General features: G+C 44.2%; 1 protein-coding gene, 1 long non-coding RNA gene and 1 pseudogene across 2 annotated transcripts; 1 reads left to right on the top strand and 2 right to left on the bottom strand.

Annotated features, from left to right (window-relative positions):
- Nucleotides 1-11: 11 nt before the first annotated feature.
- On the bottom strand, nt 12-1,530 carry LOC119332986 (annotated as a pseudogene).
- A 10,855-nt stretch (nt 1,531-12,385) lies between these two features.
- LOC119329515 lies at nt 12,386-14,013 on the top strand. Its single transcript, XR_005159581.1, has 4 exons — nt 12,386-12,690; nt 13,183-13,314; nt 13,431-13,506; nt 13,593-14,013. It is a non-coding gene; the product is annotated as an uncharacterized LOC119329515 (long non-coding RNA).
- Nucleotides 14,014-14,019: 6 nt separating this feature from the next.
- LOC119329513 (ABC transporter G family member 14-like) lies at nt 14,020-18,485 on the bottom strand. Its single transcript, XM_037602576.1, has 3 exons — nt 18,235-18,485; nt 17,264-18,125; nt 14,020-15,453 (listed from the first exon to the last, which is right to left on the bottom strand). Exons 1-3 carry the CDS (start codon nt 18,412-18,414, stop codon nt 14,450-14,452), a joined length of 2,046 nt encoding a protein of 681 aa, XP_037458473.1. The 5' UTR covers nt 18,415-18,485; the 3' UTR covers nt 14,020-14,449.
- Between the last annotated feature and the right edge of the window lie 1,275 nt (nt 18,486-19,760).

Below are 19,760 nucleotides of genomic sequence, written 5' to 3'. Positions count from 1 at the left end.
ATGTTGGGGATTTAGTCCATCAGCCACCATGCTGTTCCAAGGTACACAAATGCTGCAATCAGAGTTCCGACCACCTGCCATGTTTCAAGAAGTTGCTTAGTGACACAATACAACATGAGCACTTGTGCAGTAGAAATGACAGAGCAACTATATGAGTAGAAGCTTTACCTGAGCCATGAACATGGTCCTTGGGGGAATCTTCATGTAGTGGCCCAACTTAAAATCTTGCAGAAACGTCAGAGCTTGGCTCATGCTGATGTAGCCATATACCTTGAAGCACATATTCGCGACGGGCCGTCCAGGGTACAGGTACCCCATGATGTACTCTGTGATGATGTTCAATCCTGGAGTCTGCATATAACGAAAGAATAAAAAATCAGGGAACTGGTGGTCTGGAGTTGTATGACATGATATGCAATTTGTCAAATTGCGTACCTGGTTCGTAGTTGCTGTGATAATTCCGATTGGGAGGGTAAAGAAAAAGGCAATGGCACATGCCAGCAGTACTCCCCACCAGGGCAGCTGGAGTTGCTCGATGTAGTATTCACAAGCAAATACAGTTACAGCAATATTAACAGTAAGGATGCAGATGAACCACCACTCGGGCACCTGCTTATATCTCCTCATAAGCTTTGTATGTACATCCACCCTCTTCTCTTTAAAAGCTGATTTACTTAACTGCCAAATTTCACTGCACACAGTCACCATGGTTCTTAGCTGTTGCAGTTCTGTAATTCTGCGAAACTGACTGACTATTTTTTTTTGCAGAATTTTACCTTCCGTGGAAGAGGAGGACATGGACGATCGTCGCGGTAAGGGATGCAAACCGTACGTGACGGCGAAGAAGGTGCTGAGGTACAGTGGACCGTTCTTCTCATAGGCCTTCGTGTTGAAATGGAACTGGGAGTCCACGATGCTCGTGATGTTGTACTTCTGCCCGGTCTTGGTGAAGAGCCCATCGGAGAAGATGGGGAAGTTCCGCGCCTTGTAGAAATTAAACCAGTACGCGATGGGCGTGATCACGTACATGATGATGAAGAATCCTGCGGCGACGTTGGCGGTGGCGAACCAGGGGCTGGCGAGGGGGCTCCCGAGGTAGGAGGAGACGGAGGCCCAGTCGAGGCCGATGGAGCCGATGCCGAGGCCGTAGAGGCCCGAGCCGAGCTGCTGGGCGAACACGGAGTTGGGGAACACCCAGCAGATCCAGGAGAGGGAGGTGAGCATCTGGAACAGGTAGCCGGGGAAGATGTAGTAGACCAAGCTGCAGATGAAGGCCACCAGGAAGAACTGGCTGCGTGTGAATCCGCCTTTGTTCCGCACCTCCTTCTCGTGGAGCGCCCTGCTCGGAATTTCCAGAGTTTCAGAGAATGGTTCGAATTCGAATCCGCAGGTATGTTGTGTTTTAGATTTTGGAGATGATACAAAGTCTACTTTGCTGCCATGCTCAGGAAAAAGAAACTGGCTGGCGGCTATTTTACGCTCTCTGAATCTTTGGTGTTTTTTTTTCCGCATGCTCCAAGTGATCTCCATCTTATTCTTGTTTTGCATGTTAATTAGGTTGCCATCTTTCCTTGAGAGAGACAAATGGAATGGAATTTCTCTCCAGTTTTGTACAATCTTACTGAAGGGGAAGACATCATCGGTGCATGATCATTTCTCTCCTACCATCATGGGGCGCATGTTAATTAGCTCACAGTGTCTTCTCCTTGGGATTGACACAGGAGATGAAATTCCTCTCCTATTTTGTTAGTACAATTTATGTTGATGAAAGGAAGACATTTCTCCTTGGTTCCTCTATGGAGGGCTATTATTCTATTGTCATGTTGATTGTTGAGAGATTAAAAGGGGTTGGATATAACCGAAGCCAGATGCTGGAAGGCTGTAGATCCAGCTTGGTCAAATGATATGGTTTCTTCCCATCAATTTTCTTTTCGTCATTTCTTCGGGATTCCGCTCGAGGGTCCTGTCCTATGTTAATGCTCCTAATATCTTTTCATCGATTTCATTTTGTTAATGAGGGGCAGACTAGCCAAGGCCAAAACTGACGTGTCATGACCCATGACAGGTAGCCAGCCAGCTACTGGCCTTGCTCAAAAAATGAAGGTGGCCTATGACAAAAAATAGCTGGGCAGTTATCTTCGTAATGAGTAGGCAGAGCTTGAAAAAAAGAAGCAACCTGCTTGGTCAAACGAACTTCATCTCACCATCTCCGCTAACTGATATTTTCGTGTTTGCTGCTGGCTGGTCCTGTCATCATCAGCGCTCATCACTTCTTTTCATCAATTTCACAACTACTCAACTAGTATGACTCTAATATTACAATCTTCATATCTCAAAACAATCATCAAGTATCAAACTTCTCATAATATTCAATGCACTCTGTATGAAAGTTTTTATTATACCCATCTTGCATGCCTATCATATTAGGACTAATTTTATAGCCAAAGCAAATTACCATGTTGTTCTAAAGGACTCTCAGAATAATATAAGTGAAGCATGAGAGATCAATAATTTCTATAAAATAAAACCATCACCGTGCTCTAAAAGATATAAGTGAAGCGATAGAACAAAATTATCTAGCTCAAAAGATATAAGTGAAGCACAAAGAGTATTCTAATAAATTATGATTCATGTGTGTCTCTCTAAAAGGTGTGTACAGCAAGGATGATTGGAGTAAACTAAAAAGCAAAGACTCAAATCATACAAGACGCTCCAAGCAAAACACATATCATGTGGTGAATAAAAATATAGGCTCAAGTAAAGTTACCGATGAACGAAGACGAAAGAGGGGTTGCCTTCCGGAGCATCCCCAAGCTTAGGCTTTTGGTTGTCGTTGGATTTTACCTTGGGGTGCGTTGGGCATCCCGAAGCTTAGGCTCTTGCCACTCCTTATTCCAAAATTCATCAAATCTTTACCCAAAACTTGAAAGCTTCACAACACAAAACTCAATAGAAAATCTCATGAGCTCCGTTAGAATAAGAAAAACAAATCACCACTTTAAGGTACTGTAATGAACTCATTCTTTATTTATATTGGTGTTAAACCTACTGTATTCCAACTTTTCTATGGTTCATACCCCCCGATACTAGCCATAGATTCATCAAAATAAGCAAACAACACACGAAAAACAGAATCTGTCAAAAACAGAACAGTTTGTAGTAATCTATAGGTTTCGAATACTTCTATAACTCCAAACATCCTGAGAAATTAGGACATCCTAAATAATTTGTATATTGATCTACTGCAGTTGGAATCAGTATTTCATCGCTCTCTGGTTAAAAATGAAAATTATTCTCGTGAGCGCATAATTTCTGTTTTTTTTCAGCAAGATCAAACAACTATTATCCAAGAAGATCCTAAAGGCTTTACTTGGCACAAACACTAATTAAAACACAAAAAACACAATCGTAGCAGTAGATAGATGATTTATTTATTACTAAACAGGAACAAAAAGCAAGAAATAACAATAAAATTGGGTTGCCTCCCAACAAGCGCTATCGTTTAACGCCCCTAGCTAGGCATAAAAACAAGAATAGATCTAGGTATTATCATTTTTGGTATGCAATCCATACATGTCTCTCATAATAGATTCATAAGGTAATTTAATTTTCTTTCTAGGAAAGTGTTCCATGCCTTTCCTTAAGGGAAATTGGAATCTAATATTTCCTTCTTTCATATCAATAGTTGCACCAATCGTTCTAAGGAAAGGTCTACCAAGAATAATAGGACAAGTAGGATTGCAATCTGTATCAAGAACAATAAAATCTATGGTCACATAATTCCTATTTGCAACAATAAGAACATCATTAATCCTTCCCATAGGTTTCTTAATGGTGGAACCCGTAAGATGCAAATTTAAAGAACAATCATCAAATTCATGGAAACCTAACACATCACACAAAGTTTTTGGAATCGTGGAAACACTAGCACCCAAATCACATAAAGCACAGCATTCATGATCTTTAATTTTAATTTCAATAGTAGGTTCCCACTCATCATGAAGTTTTTTAGGAATAGAAACTTATAATTCAAGCTTTTCTTCATAGGATTGCATTAAAGCATCAAAGATATGTTTGGTAAAAGCTTTATTTTGACTATAAGCATGAGGAGAATTTAACACAGATTGCAACAAGGAAATACAATCTATCAAAGAGAAATTATCATAATTAAATTCCTTGAAATCCAAAATAGTGGATTCATTGCTATGTAAAGTTTTGACCTCTTCAATCCCACTTTTACCAATTTTTGCATCAAGATCTAAAAACTCCGAATCATTGGGACGCCTTTTAACTAAAGTTGACTCATCTCCAGTCCCATCTTTATAAAGATCCATATTGGAAAACAAAGATTTAATAGGGGACACATCAATCACTTTTAGATCTTCATCGTTATTATCATGGAAACTAGAAGAACACGCCTTCACAAAGCAATCCTTTTTAACACGCATCCTAGCGGTTCTTTCTTTGCACTCATCAATGGAAATTCCCATGGCTTTGAGAGACTCATTGATATCATGCTTAGGTGGAATAGATCTAAGTTTCAAAGAATCAACATCAAGAGAAATTCTATCCACGTTCCTAGCCAACTCATCAATCTTAAGCAATTTTTCTTCAAGCAAAGCATTGAAATTCTTTTGAGAAATCATAAATTCTTTAACACTAGTCTCAAAATCAGAGGGCATCTTATTAAAATTTCCATAAGAGTTGTTGTAGGAATTACCATAATTATTAGAGGAATTACTAGGGAACGGCCTAGGGAACGCCATTTTGGTAACAATGCTTTAGAGGAAACTTTAATCCTAGGCCATTTCCTAGTAATTCCTCTAATAATTATGGTAATTCCTACAACCATTTTTATGGAAATTTAAATAAGATGCCCTCTGATTTTGAGACTAGTGTTAAAGAATTTATGATTTCGCAAAAGAATTTCAATGCTTTGCTTGAAGAAAAATTGCCTAAGATTGATGAGTTGGCTAGGAACGTGGATAGAATTTCTCTTGATGTTGATTCTTTGAAACTTAGATCTATTCCACCTAAGCATGTTATCAATGAGTCTCTCAAATCTATGAGAATTTCCATTGATGAGTGCAAAGAAAGAACTGCTAGGATGCGTGCTAAAAAGGATTGCTTTGTGAAAGCGTGTTCTTCTAGTTTTCATGATAATAAGGATGAAGATCTAAAAGTGATTGATGTGTCTCCTATTAAATCCTTGTTTTGCAATATGAATCTTGATAATGATGGGACTGGAGATGAGTCAACTTTAGTTAAAAGGCGTCCCAATGATTCGGAGTTTTTAGATCTTGATGCAAAAATTGGTAAAAGTGGGATTGAAGAGGTCAAAACTTTACATAGCAATGAACCCACTTTTTGGATTTCAAGGAATTTAATTATGATAATTGCTCTTTGATAGATTGTATTTCCCTGTTGCAATCCGTGCTAAATTCTCCTCGTGCTTATAGTCAAAATAAAGCTTTTACCAAACATATGATTGATGCATTAATGCAATTCTATGAAGAAAATCTTGAATTAGAAGTCTCTATCCCTAAAAATTAAAATTAAAGATCATGAATGCTATGCTTTATGTGATTTGGGTGCTAGTGTTTCGACGATTCCAAAAACTTTGTGTGATGTGTTAGGTTTCCGTGAATTTGGTGATTGTTCTTTAAATTTGCATCTTGCGGATTCCACTATTAAGAAACCTATGGGAAGGATTAATGATGTTCTTATTGTTGCAAATAGGAATTATGTGCTCGTAGATTTCATTGTTCTTGATATAGATTGTAATCCTACATGTCCTATTATTCTTGGTAGACATTTCCTTAGAACGATTGGTGCAATTATTGATATGAAAGAAGAAAATATTAGATTCCAATTTCGTTAAGGAAAGGCATGGAACACTTTCCTAGGAACAAAATTAAATTACCTTATGAATCTATTATGAGAGCCACTTATGGATTGCATACCAAAGATGACAATACCTAGATATATTCTTGTTTTTATGCCTAGCTAGGGGCATTAAACGATAGGGCTTGCTGGGAGGCAACCCAATTTTATTTTTGTTTCTTGTTTTTTTGTTCCTGTTTAGTAATAAATAATTCATCTAGCTTATGTTAAGATGCGGTTTTATGTTTTTAATTAGTGTTTTTGCCAAGTAGAACCTTTGGGAAGACTTGGGGGAAGTCTTTGCGATCTTGCTGTAAAAAACAGAAACTTTAGCGCTCACGAGATTTTCTGCCATTATTTTACTGGAGAGTGAGATTAGGTTGATTATTTTTGCATATGATTAATAGACAAATTCCTCACGTCCACCAATTTATTTCATAATTTTTTGGGTTATAGAAGTATTCGAAACCTACAGATTACTACAGACTATTCTGTTTTTGACAAATTCTGTTTTTCATGTGTTGTTTGTTTATTTTGATGAATCTATGGCTAGTATCCGGGGGTATGAACCATAGAGAAGTTGGAATACAGTAGGTTTAACACCAATATAAATATAGAATGAGTTCATTACAATACCTTTAAGTGGTGGTTTGTTTTCTTATACTAACGGAGCTCATGAGCTTTTCTGTTGAGTTTTGTGTTGTGAAGTTTTCAAGTTTTGGGTAAAGATTTGTTGGATTTTGGAATAAGGAGTGGCAAGAGCCTAAGCTTGGGGATGCCCAAGGCACCCCAAGGTAAAATTCAAGGACAACCAAAAGCCTAAGCTTGGGAAGCCCCGGAAGGCATCCCCTCTTTCGTCTTTGTCTATCGGTAACTTTACTTGAGGCTATATTTTTATTCACCACATGATATGTGTTTTGCTTGGAGCGTCTTGTATGATTTGAGTCTTTGCTTTTTAGTTTACCACAATCATCCTTGCTGTACACACCTTTTGGAGAGACACACATGAATCGGAATTTATTAGAATACTCTATGTGCTTCACTTATATCTTTTGAGCTAGATAATTTTGCTCTAGTGCTTCACTTATACCTTTTTAAGAGCACGGTGGTGGTTTTATTTTATAGAAATTATTGATCTCTCATGCTTCACTTATATTATTTTGAGAGTCTTATAGAACAACATGATAATTTTCTTTGGCTATAAAATTAGTCCTAATATGATAGGCATCCAAGATGGGTATAATAAAAACTTTCATAAAAAGTGCATTGAATACTATGAGAAGTTTGATACTTGATGATTGAGATATGAAGATGGTGATATTAGAGTCATGCTAGTTTAGTAGTTGTGAATTTGAGAAATACTTGTTCTAAAGTTTGTGATTTCCGTAGCATGCATGTATGGTGAACCGTTATGTAATGAAGTCGGAGCGTGATTTATTTATTGATTGTCTTCCTTATGAGTGGTGGTCGGGGACAAGCGATGGTTTTTTCCTACCAATCTATCCCCATAGGAGCATGCACGTAGTACTTTTTTCGATAACTAATAGATTTTTGCGATAAGTATGTGAGTTCTTTATAACTAATGTTGAGTCCATGGATTATACGCACTCTCACCCTTCCACCGTTGCTAGCCTCTCTAATACCGCGCACCTTTCACCGGTACCATACACCCACCATATGCCTTCCTCAAAACGGCCACCATACCTACCTATTATGGCATTTCCATAGCCATTCCGAGATATATTGCCATGCAACTTACCACCGTTCCATTTGTTATGACACGTTTCATCATTGTCATATTGCTTTGCATGATCATGTAGTTGACATCGTATTTGTGGCAAAGCCACCTTTATAATTCTTTCATACATGTCACTCTTGATTCATTGCATATCCCGGTACACCGCCGGAGGTATTCACATAGAGTCATATTTTGTTCTAGTATCGAGTTGTAAGTAAATAAAAGTGTGATGATCATCATTATTAGAGCATTGTCCCAAGTGAGGAAAGGATGATGGAGACTATAACTCCCCCACAAGTCGGGATGAGACTCCGGACGAGAAATAAAATAAAATAAAAAAGAGGCCATAAAAAAGAGAAAAGGCCCAAATAAAAAAATGAGAGAAAAAGAGAGAAGGGACAATGTTACTATCCTTTTACCACACCTGTGCTTCAAAGTAGCACCATGATCTTCATGATAGAGAGTCTCCTATGTTGTCATTTTCATATACTAGTGGGAATTTTACATTATAGAACTTGGCTTGTATATTCCAATGATGGGCTTCCTCAAAATGCCATAGGTCTTCGTGAGCAAGCGAGTTGGATGCACACCCACTTAGTTTCTTTTGTTGAGCTTTCATACACTTATAGCTCTAGTGCATCCGTTGCATGGCAATCCCTACTCACTCACATTAATATCTATTGATGGGCATCTCCATAGCCCGTTGACACGCCTAGTTGATGTGAGACTATCTTCTCTTTTTTTGTCTTCCCCACAACCACCATTCTATTCCACCTATAGTGCTATATCCATGGCTCATGCTCATGTATTGCGTGAAGATTGAAAAAGTTTGAGAACGTCAAAAGTCTGAAACAATTGCTTGGCTTGTCATTGGGGTTGTGCATGGTTAAATACTTTGTGTGATGAAGATAGAGCATAGCGAGACTATATGACTTTGTAGGGATAATATTCTTTGGCCATGTTATTTTGAGAAGACACGATTGCTTTGTTAGTATGCTTGAAGTATTATTATTTTTATGTCAGTATTAAACTTTTGTCTTGAATCTTTTGGATCTAAAAATTCATGCCACAATAAAGAAAATTACATTAAGAATTATGCTAGGTAGCATTCCACATAAAAAAATGTTTTTATCATTTACCTACTCGAGGACGAGCAGGAAATAAGCTTGGGGATGCTTGATACGTCTCCAACGTATCTATAATTTTTTATTATTCCATCCTATTATATTATCTGTTTTGGATGTTTAATGGACTTTAATATACCTTCTTATATTCTTTTGGGACTAACCTACTAACCGAAGGCCCAATGCAAATTGTTGTTTTTTTTCCTATTTCAGTGTTTCGCAGAAAAGGAATACCAAACGGAATGAAACCTTCCGGAGAGTTATTTTCGGAACAAACGTGATCTAGGAGACTTAGAGTGGACGTCGAGAAAGAAGCGAGGAGGCCACGAGGCAGGAGGGCGCGCCCTAGGAGGGTGGGCACCTCCCACCCTCGTGGGCCCCTCGCAGCTCCACCGACCTACTTATTCCTCCTATATATACCCATATACCCCGAAAACATCCAGGAGCACCACGAAACCCTATTTCCACCGTCGCAACCTTCTGTACCCGTGAGATCCCATCTTGGGGCCTTTTTCGGCGCTCCGCCGGAGGGGGAATCGATCACGGAGGGCTTCTACATCAACACCATAGCCTCTCCGATGATGTGTGAGTAGTTTACCACAGACCTTCGGGTCCATAGTTATTAGCTAGATGACTTCTTCTCTCTCTTTGGATCTCAATACAAAGTTCTCCTCGATTCTCTTGGAGATCTATTCGATGTAATTCTTTTTGCGGTGTGTTTGTCGAGATCCGATGAATTGTGGGTTTATGATCAAGATTATCTATGAACAATATTTTATTCTTCTCTGAATTCTTTTATGCATGATTTAAATATCTTTGCAAGTCTCTTCAAATTATCAGTTTGGTTTGGCCTACTAGATTGATCTTTGTTGCAATGGGAGAAGTGCTTAGCTTTGGGTTCAATCTTGCGGTGTCCTTTCCCAGTGACAGCAGGGGCAGCAAGGCACGCATTGTATTGTTGCCATCGAGGATAAAAAGATGGAGTTTGTATCATATTGCTTGAGTTTATCCCTCTACATCATGTCATCTTGCTTAATGCGTTACTCCGTTCTTATGAACTTAATACTCTAGATGCATGGTGGATAGCGGTCGATGTGTGGAGTAATAGCAGTAGATGCAGAATCATTTCGGTCTACTTGTCGCGAACGTGATGCCTATATACATGATCATGCCTAGATATTCTCATAACTATGCGCTTTTCTATCAATTGCTCGACAGTAATTTGTTCACCCACCGTAGAATTTGCTATCTTGAGAGAAGCCACTAGTGAAACCTATGGCCCCTGGGTCTATCTTCCATCATATTATTTTCCTATCTACTTGCTATTTCTATTGTTGTTTATTTTGCAATCTTCATTTTCCAATCTATACAATAAAATACCAAAAATATTTATCTTATTATCTTTATCAAATCTCACTTTTGCAAGTGACCGTGAAGGGATTGACAACCCCTTTATCGCGTTGGTTGCAAGGTTCTTATTTGTTTGTGCAGGTACGATGGACTTGCGTGTAGTCTTCTACTGGATTGATACCTTGGTTCTCAAAAATCGAGGGAAATATTTACGCTACTTTGCTGCATCACCCTTTCCTCTTCAAAGGAAAACCAATGCATGCTCAAGAGGTAGCAGAGGCCAAAAGCCCCTCCTACGGGATACGCCAAAATCAACGTCGACACAGGGTGCCGAAGAGGAAGCCGGGGGACAGCGGCAGCAATATGCAAAGACAGTAAGGGGATTTCCTAGGAAGCTCGGCTTTGGTTATTAGAAGAGTGGATGATCTGGCAACGCTAGAAGCTATTGCGTGTCGGGAGGGCATGGCGCTCGCAGCTGATCTTCACTTAAATCACTTTGTGATCGCGTCAGACTCAAAGGAAGTGGTGAGTGCTATCCAAAGCGGCAGCCTGAGCGCTTATGGTGCTATCATCAAGGAGATTAGACTTCAACGACTTTCTTTTCATTATAATTTTATTTTTGAAGGACGTGCAAACAATCTAGAAGCACATAGACTTGCCAAGCATTCTCTTTCTTTGGGTCGGGGGCGCCATGTATGGTTAGGCCAACCCCATAACCCCAACTGTATCCCACATCATGTGGTTTTTGATGAATAAAGCTTGGCTTTCCTTAAAAAAACCTGCTCACAGTTCGGGCTAATAAGTCTGTGCAATGCTTTGTACAAAATAGCTTCAAAGTTTTGGCAAGCAGGTTGAAGCAAAAAAATTCAAATAATTTTCAAGTAGCAATCTGCTTTTGTCCCAGGCAGATTGATTACAGACAATATTATCAGTGATTTTGAATGTCTGCATTTCATGAAGCGAAACAAGTACAAAACCAATAGTATGTGTGCTCTCAAGCTTGCTATGATGAAAGTTTACGATAGACTGGAGTGGTCATATTTGCAGACCATGACGATCAAGTTGGGATTTGACCCCTCATGGGTAGAGACAATTATGGGCATCATCAGTTCAGTCAAGTTCCTAGTCCCATTCAATGGAGAACAACTTGATCAATTTACACCCAGCAGAGGGATTTGACAAGGAGATCATATTTCCCCTTATCTTTTTTTATTGCAGCAGAGGGCCTTTTGTGCCTCCTAAAATCCAGTTCCCAGTCATCAGTGCTCAGTGGTATCAAGGTGGCTCCCAAGGCTCCTGTTGTGAACCACTTGTTATTCGTCGATGACAGCCCGTTGCTTTTCAAATCAAGTGTGCAGGATGCAAATGCGGTGTCAAACCAGCTTGATTCGTATTGTGCGGAGTCTGGCCAAAGGGAGAATCATGATAAGTCATCCATCTTCTTTAGTAGGGGATGCCCTCAAAACTTGAGACAAGATTTCACATTTTTTTAAAATACCAGATTAACATTTTTTGAATACATGGTTAACATTTATTATACATTTAACTATTTTCTTCAAATAACCGACTAACATTTTTTTAAATAAAAGTTTAACATTTTTATAATACATGGTCAACATTGTTTCATACACATTTAACATTTTTCAAATACAAGTTAAACATTTTTTAAACACTTGTTCATCATTTTTTTCAAATGCTTGTATTAAAAATTTTCAAATACAATCTTAACATTTTTAATACATGTTCAATATTTTTTCTATACACATTTTTTTCAAAGACAAGTTTAACATCTTTTAATACATAGTCAACATTTTTTTCCATGCACATTTCACATTCTTCAAATACAAGGTTAACATTTTTCGAACACTTGTTCAACATTCTTTTCAAATGCTTGGATTAACATCTTTTGAATACATGGTTTACATTTTTTTCTATACACATTCATGTTATATATTTTTTATACATGAGAAACATTTTCCCTATTCACATTAAACATTTTTAAATGCTTTATTGATAGTTTTCGAAAAAAATTAAATTTGTTTTCATACTATAGAATATCTGGAAATATAAATAAATTAAGAAAACAAAAAACATAAAAAAACGAGAATATGGCCTGTGGCCTGCGGCATGATGGGCTGGTCTAATATGGAGCGGCGAATACTTCCTCAGCGCCCGTCCGCGAGCCCGTTTCATCCGCGCCGCATAAAGGGCCTAAACGGCATAGCCAACGGGCCGCAAAAACAAAGCTCAGGATAGCCCGTCTCAGCCACGCCGCTCGTCAAAAAAAAAAAAAAGGGGCCATCGCAAGGTCAGCCGGTAGGGCACGCCGCCGTTCGCTCGTCGGCACCCCGGCGTCCCAATCGTGCCCGCGTGCGCCGCCACCCCTGCTTCCCGCTCGTCGCCGTCCCGGCATCCCGCTTGTACCCACGTGCGCCGCCGTTTTGCCTCCGCCGGCGCCACCACTGCTCCCTGCTCGTCGCCGCCGGTGGTGCAAGATGAAGGGTGCTGCGAGGGACGAGCACAAGAAGCCGGCAGAGGAGGAGAACAATACTCCGGCGTGGGAGGATGTGGATCCGGCGAGAAAGCAGGTCCAAGGTACATGTCTGAATTCTAATCCTCTCTGCACCTGTCCTAACTGTGATTTATTATCAGCGCGCTCTGTAAGTCTGTAGTACTCCTAATTCATAAGCAGCAAATGCCACCAGGGATATAAATTTGGACGAGTGATTCATAAAGCAGCATTGAAGGAATACCACATGCTGTAAGAAAATGTTTGAACTCGGAACTTTTATCTGTTCTGCATCTGAAAACGAGGACATGCAATTAAAATCCTAATTAGTTGTCGCAATCCTTACAAGTGTATGCTCACAGAAACTACAACTGCTACTAGTAAGTGGCTGCTTGATATACTTGGATGATTGGAATCTAGTCTAGTGCTTCTGCTGACAATTTTCTCAACTGAATTGGACACCAACAGCCAACAAGTGATGTCTTCTCGGACGATTTTAGCAAGAATAATTCAGATGTAATAACTTCTACTAACAGGTGTATGTATGTATGAGCTGATGTGATTTCTTATTCGTTCAGATTGATGCGGGAGAGGTGCAGCAGCTGTATGGTGCCGCTGAGAAGATCCACCCTGGGGTTGATGCACAGCTGGAAGGCGAGGACTGCGACGACCACAAAAAGAAGGGGCAGGTCTTCTATCCTTCAGACCGGGTACCGACCACTAAAATTGACGATGAAGATTGCTTGGCAAGATGACAATATTTCATTCCTTATTGTGACATTTACTTTGAGCTCATGTATTGTTTGTTTGTCTCACATGCGTACAGCCAACAGAGCAGTTTGTTCTACCAAGCAAGCAAATGCAGTGAAGAAACCACCACCGCCGGTTTTTCACAGCCTAAGGTGAGTGCATTGTTGTTTCTTTCTGGTTTAAGATGACCACATAAGTGATTCACCAATATGTTCCTCTTACATAACTGCTTCTACAGCACATACTCTCAGACGTGAACGCAGCGGCGACAAGAATAGGAGATGACGACGAAGTATTGATCTGACAAGTAACACATGCCAGGTCAGTGCACTTTTAATAAGAAGTGCATTCATGTATCAGTATTTCAGTATTGCAGATACTTTTCTGGTTCAAGTACCCTGAATGAGAGGAATGAATGTAAGAAGAGAAGCGGAAATTTTGTTGGCAAGTAAGCAAGCCCCTGAGACCATCCATCATCTTGTTGTCCATGCATGAAGTAGTCTTGTTTGTCAGTCGATCTGCAGTAGTTGGTGCTCTTACCAATCTAGTTGGTGGTCTGGTTGATGTGAATCAGCCTAACCCTTTTCATGGCCATATATTTTATCCTAGAGTAACTCTGGTTAATATTAATTTGATTTTGTTCCGAAAAGATTTGCCAATTCCTGTGACAATTCATCATGTATTTGCTGATCTTGTATGCAAAGTTGATCATGGTGCTATTGGCGGGCACTTGCAGTTTTCTCTTTTGTTCCACGCTGATCATATCAGCTTGTAAATCCGACACAGTACAGACTAAGCAGTACTGGATACTGACTCACAGTGGTACTACTCTACTTATTAGTACTCATCGCCGTTAACAACCCTCTGTTCCGGTCTCGTCGAGGTCGAGCTCGAACGGTCAAGCCTCAGGCCTGGATCGCAATATACCCATCGATCCGGGGGAAGCGGCTGGCAAAAGAGCAATCAGCTAACTAGCTTGCACGGCCGGTCAATCTTCAGTGATCCGTTTTGGCTTATACTACTAGTGTGCTCATGGTGGATGTATCTCTCCGTCCTCCATGGTTCAGAGGGACGCTTCCTTGGGCTTGAGTTGAATCACCTCGGCTGCAGGCGGTCCAAGGCAAGGTAGGCGACGACCCGGTAGCCGACGAGGAGGAGCGCCATGACGCAGACGTCCACCCAGTGGTTGTTGAGCCCGACGGCCTTGATGGCGGGGAACTCGGCGATTGGGCAGAGCGCGCCGCCGCCGCAGTCGTAGAGGCCACCGCCGTCGCGGAACTGGATGCCGAGGAGGAGCCGGTAGCAGTAGAAGCTGTAGTTGAGCCACTTGAGCCACCCGATGAAGGGCGGGATGTGCTGCACGTAGTAGCCGCCCGCGATGAGGAAGACCATGGTGATGACGGAGGCGAGCGTGGTGCCCTGCTTGACGTCCATGAGCACGGCGCCGACGGCGAGCCCGAGGCTCTGGGCGACGAGCACGCTGTAGAGCACGACGAGGAGGGAGAGCAGGAAGGAGGCTGGGCGCGGGTCGAGGCCGCCCATCCAGTAGAGGATGAGCACGAAGGCGGTGGGCAGGCCGAGCTCCATGGGGAGGTCGGCGGCGGTGCGCGCGGCGAAGTAGGAGGAGAGGCGGTACATCCCCGAGGAGCGCTCCTTGAGCAGCATGGGGCGCTCGAGCGGGAAGATGAAGACGGCGTTGTAGAGCGGGAAGAAGCCCCAGAAGACGGAGAAGAAGAAGATGAGCGCGGTGCGGTCCTGCAGGTGCGCGGCCGGCGTGCGCCACCAGAGGAGGCCCGCGAGGAAGGCCACGCTCAGCACCTGGAAGATGCGGAGCTTGTTGAAGGACTCGTGGCGGCGCTCCTTGAGCCCGCGCCGGAGGAGCACCGAGAACTGGGCGCACCACCCGGCCGTCCACTCGGCTCGTGAGGCGCCCCGGCGTATGCCGCCTGCGCTGGCTGCCTCGTGGGAGCATATGTCCAGCTTCACCGCCGGCGCAATGTGGCGCGCGTACGCGTCGGCCAGCTTCCCCCTCACCTCCTTCTGCTCACCCTCGCTCCCGCCGCCAGGGACGCCGTCGCCGTTGGTCTCCGGCAAGATACCTGCATGCACAGAGCAATTCACAGTGATGATCAGTGCTCGGATAGCGAACGTCTCCCCGGAGGTCGACAAGTGTCGGGCACTGTGTTGGTGACCGGAATGGAGGAGGGAATGATGAGGAGGCGACCGGCCGGTGTGTGGTGGTGGCCATGATTGGGGGAGTGGACGGAGCAGTGCGTCCCTGTCCGTGTCCCTCTCTCTCCCCCACCCAGGCGATCGACCCAACAGCTCCATGGATCGATCCGATCGTACGTCGCCATTGCCATTTCGATTGGCTCCGTCTCTCTCAGTGGCCGCCGATTTGGCGTGCGCTTACGTACCTATGTTCGTGTGGTTAATCACCAACGCAACGGGGGGCGCGCGATGGTGCTGGTGCTGGTGATTGTGATTGTGATTTGGATGCGATGGACGCTGATGCAGATGCAGGAAAAGGGGAGAAATCCAAAGGCATGCGCGCACCGTATCGGCGACACAATCTTAGCACACCACATTCCATCTCCCCTTTATTTATCTTCTTTTTATTTGTGAAATTCCTTTACTCGAAAAAGTATTTTATTTTAGTTCTTGGTGGGTGCCTGTGGTATCCTATGGCATTATTTTACCTTTTCTCGCGAAGTGGTTAGCCGAACAACTGTCGTTGCGGATCAGGTTCTGCAACTGTATTTATAATACTATTTCCATGAAAAAAAAGGTGTATTCATGTTTGCGAACCGAGCTTTGTTCAAACGGTTAGTTAATTTGGGGCGGAACTAGCCACCAGGGTAGATTTGACACTGGTGCTCGCATTTCCGTGGATTATTTCAAGCTTGCAGCGATGTTTGTTCAATGAGAGGAGGCATTCCTGTCGCACCATAGGTAGTTTTTAGTTTGATCTGCTCGTTGATTCTCTATCCGACGGTGGAAAAGAGTTGGCATGTCACCATACTGTTTATCAATGACATGCCCATGGCAAGCCACTGGGCTTTAGTCCACACTCCACACTAGACTGTTGTCTACGAAACGAAATTGTTAGCTAAGTTCTTTTTTCAAATAAAAAACTCTAGATTTTTCAGTTTGCATGATAAGTGACACTCTACACTAACCATCTGGTGATTTTAGAGTGACGTGTGGGTTTGTAGTTGGGTGCGATGAGCGTGATGGAATGCAACATGACAGGTAGTAAACGAATATATGCATATGCATGTACTCCCTCCGTTTCAAACTAAAATCACGACGACTAATTTGAAACGGAGGAAGTACTATTTAAAAAACCTTTTGCAAAATGTTTTCGAAGGCCATGGCCCCCTATGACCCCCACACTGGATCCGCCCATGCTGTAGAGCTGTGCTACCCCGCTCATGCAGTGTACTACGTGAACTGTTCACTTTGATCCGCCCATTGATTCTCAGTCGGACGGTTGAAAAAGAGGGGGCGTGTCACCGTACTGTTCTCGAGTGACATGTCCATGGCAAGTCACTGGATCTCGGTCCACACTACACTGTGTGCGGAACGAAATTGTTAATTAACTATTTCCCAGATTAGAAATTGAGATTTTCCAGGTTAAAGTTGATTGCGACCAGGCCGGTTGGCATTTTAGGTGATCCCCTACACTAACCATCTGGCTTCTCCATGGATTTTCGAGTGATGCTGGTTTGTGGTTGGATGAGGTCAGCGTGATGGAATGCAGTGCAATGGCACATGCATGCCAACATGCCAACATGCCATATGCATTGGAAAGCATCATAAAAAGGGTAAGTAAAGAGAATTAAAGCGAAAGGGAATATCAGGGTGGTGTGGTGATCAGTGGGTGGAGTGGAGTCGTGTGTGGCATACCGTTGGCGAGGTCGAGCATGAGGTCGGCGGGGTTGACGGACAGCGGCGACGCGAAGCCGACGGAGGCGAAGTAGGAGAGCGCGTCGGCGGCGCGGCCGTAGTAGATGGGCCGCCCCTCGGCGGACAGCAGGAGCACCTTGTCGAACATGTGGTAGAGGCGCGACGACGGCTGGTGGATGGTCACCACGACCGTGCGCCCGCCGCCGGCGGCCATGCGGCGGAGCGTGCCGACGATCCTCGCGGCCGTGGTGGAGTCGAGCCCTGAGGTGGGCTCGTCCAGGAGCAGCAGGCTCGGGTCCACGAGCATCTCCAGCCCGATGCTCACCCGCTTGCGCTCGCCGCCGGACAGCCCGCGCACGCCGCGCACTCCGCCGACCATGCTGTGGGCCACCTTGGTGAGGCCAAGCTCACGGGCCACCGCCTCTGCCTGCGCGCGCTTCTCGCCGGCGCCGAGGGCGCGGGGAAGCCGGAGCAGCGCCGTGTACCACAGCGTCTCGGCCACGGTCAGATGCGGGTACAGCACGTCGTGCTGCGTCACGAAACCCGTGCGCCGCTTCACGGCGCCGGAGAAGGGCTGCCCGTTGTAGGTGATCTTGCCGGACAGCAGCGCGTGCCGGTGCCGGCCTCCCAGCGCCGTGAGCAGCGTCGTCTTGCCGCTCCCGGACGGGCCCAGCATCGCCAGCATCTCCCCCGGCCGCACCACCCCAGACATCCCGCTGATGATCGTCTTCTCCCTCGGCGGCAACGCCGCCGCCTTGTTCTTCTTGGCCCCTGCCCCGCCGCCGCACGCCGACGACACCACGCTCGTGCACCATCCCTCCGTCGCCTGCCCGACCTTCACCTTGTACACCACTTCCTCGAACTGCACCCATGCAGGCACACACGTCTCACCACCAATCGTGACCAAACGAATAACTGAAGCCGTTTACGCACATGAATGCGCACGCGCGTGCGTCTGCATGAAACATTACCTTGAGGACGAGAGGGAAGGAGTTGGCGGCGGCGGGGCGGTGGCCGGAGGCGTCGGACGGCGGGCTGGAGGTGGTGGGATGGACGGCGCCGGAAGGGTTGCCGTTGCTGCTGGGCGGGGTACAAGTAGAAGTAGGTGCCACCTTGTGTTTATCATCATCATGCAATTCTTGAGGCGCCATGGCGATCTTCTTTGTATATAGTACTACCTTATGATGATGAGATGAGATGAGGCAAATTAAGGACCCTTGGTCTGCCACTGCTACTTGGTTAACTTGTCTGGCTGGGGTGGTGGTATTTATCGGGGGAGGAGGAGGGCAAAGGGAGGGAGAAGGGGCCCTACCAAATGTGCTCAGGCCTCAGGGGAGCAAACACTTGTTGCTGTCACTTTCTCTTTGGTTAGTTAGTTAGTTCTCCATCGGTATATATATTTATGTTTACCGATTAGTCCTTGATTAAGTGTGTGCTGTGTGCATGAAAGTAACATCACTAGCTATCAGCTGGTAGTTACAACTGGTAGTTATTATTGTTAAAACATGAGTGAAAGGAAGTTTGCATTCAGTGGCTTGCTGTAGCTGATAGTATGGAGCCACGGAGGGGCAGGATGGCTCGGTGGACATACATTCAGTACATAATTAACATATCTCCTCCTTTCCTTCGGACATGATGCAGTGGACTTATTGATCAAACTGCATAGGGGTTTTTTCTCGAAAAGGAGGATGACCCCGGCCTCCACTTCCATTCATACACCTTCATCTCAAAATATAAGATATTTTTAGGCTAAAGTAGTGTAAAAAACGTCTTATGTTTTGAGACGGAGGTAGTATTATTTATCGGTTTTGCTATTTCTCAGGTATCTGAATATTTGTATTGCATCAGTCACTTTTTCCTTCTTCTTTCCTTCTTCCCAAGCAAACATATGCGGCTAGCTTTGGCATCCGTTCCTCATCTCTGGTCGTCCGCAGAAAATGAAACTCCGCCTCTGCCTTCGCATCTGCAACCTGCTAGAGGCTAATCAGATGACGATGATGAGCCTGCCATGCTTGGCTTTGGCAGGAGCGAAAGAGTGGTGTCCTTCTTGGGACCCGAGCACCGACGACCCCCCATGCTCTACTCTTCCTCACTGATGGCGGTGCCCTTGGACGTGCCGGCTACGTGGTCATGGCAGCGGGGCACGGGCATGGCGGAGCTGGCAACATCGTCCTCGTCATCGCTCTTTCCGTAGACTTCGTCCGCCGTCTTGTCGATCTCCTTGAAGGTGTCTTCTAGCTCCGCTTGATGCTGGTGGTACCGCCAGCGGTCACGGTGGATGTCACGAGTGGTGCGACGATAGGAGTTGACTAGCGCCTAATGCTCAACCATGTCCACATCTAGTGAGAGGTCGCGTCGCTTTTGAGCCGTTATGAATGCGTCACTGGTACTCTGGAGCGGCGCTGATCGCTACAGGCGGGAAAGGGCGCGGACTAGGGAGGGTTTTTTGGGTGGGCTAGAGTAGTCAAAAGTGGGCATGACAGCGGTTCGGATGCCC

The sequence above is a fragment of the Triticum dicoccoides genome, chromosome 7A, assembly GCF_002162155.2.
Source record: "Triticum dicoccoides isolate Atlit2015 ecotype Zavitan chromosome 7A, WEW_v2.0, whole genome shotgun sequence".
In the NCBI taxonomy this organism is placed as follows: Eukaryota; Viridiplantae; Streptophyta; class Magnoliopsida; order Poales; family Poaceae; genus Triticum; species Triticum dicoccoides.
This window is presented reverse-complemented; position numbering and strand designations above follow the sequence as displayed.

Excerpts from the sequence above, each read along its gene's own strand:
- LOC119329513 (XM_037602576.1), bottom strand. The coding sequence starts at position 18,414 with ATGGCGCCTCAAGAATTGCATGATGATGATAAACACAAGGTGGCACCT. Across the intron at positions 18,126-18,234 it reads CCTTCCCTCTCGTCCTCAAG|TTCGAGGAAGTGGTGTACAA; the intron begins GTAATGTTTCAT and ends GCATGGGTGCAG. Across the intron at positions 15,454-17,263 it reads CATGCTCGACCTCGCCAACG|GTATCTTGCCGGAGACCAAC; the intron begins GTATGCCACACA and ends CTGTGCATGCAG.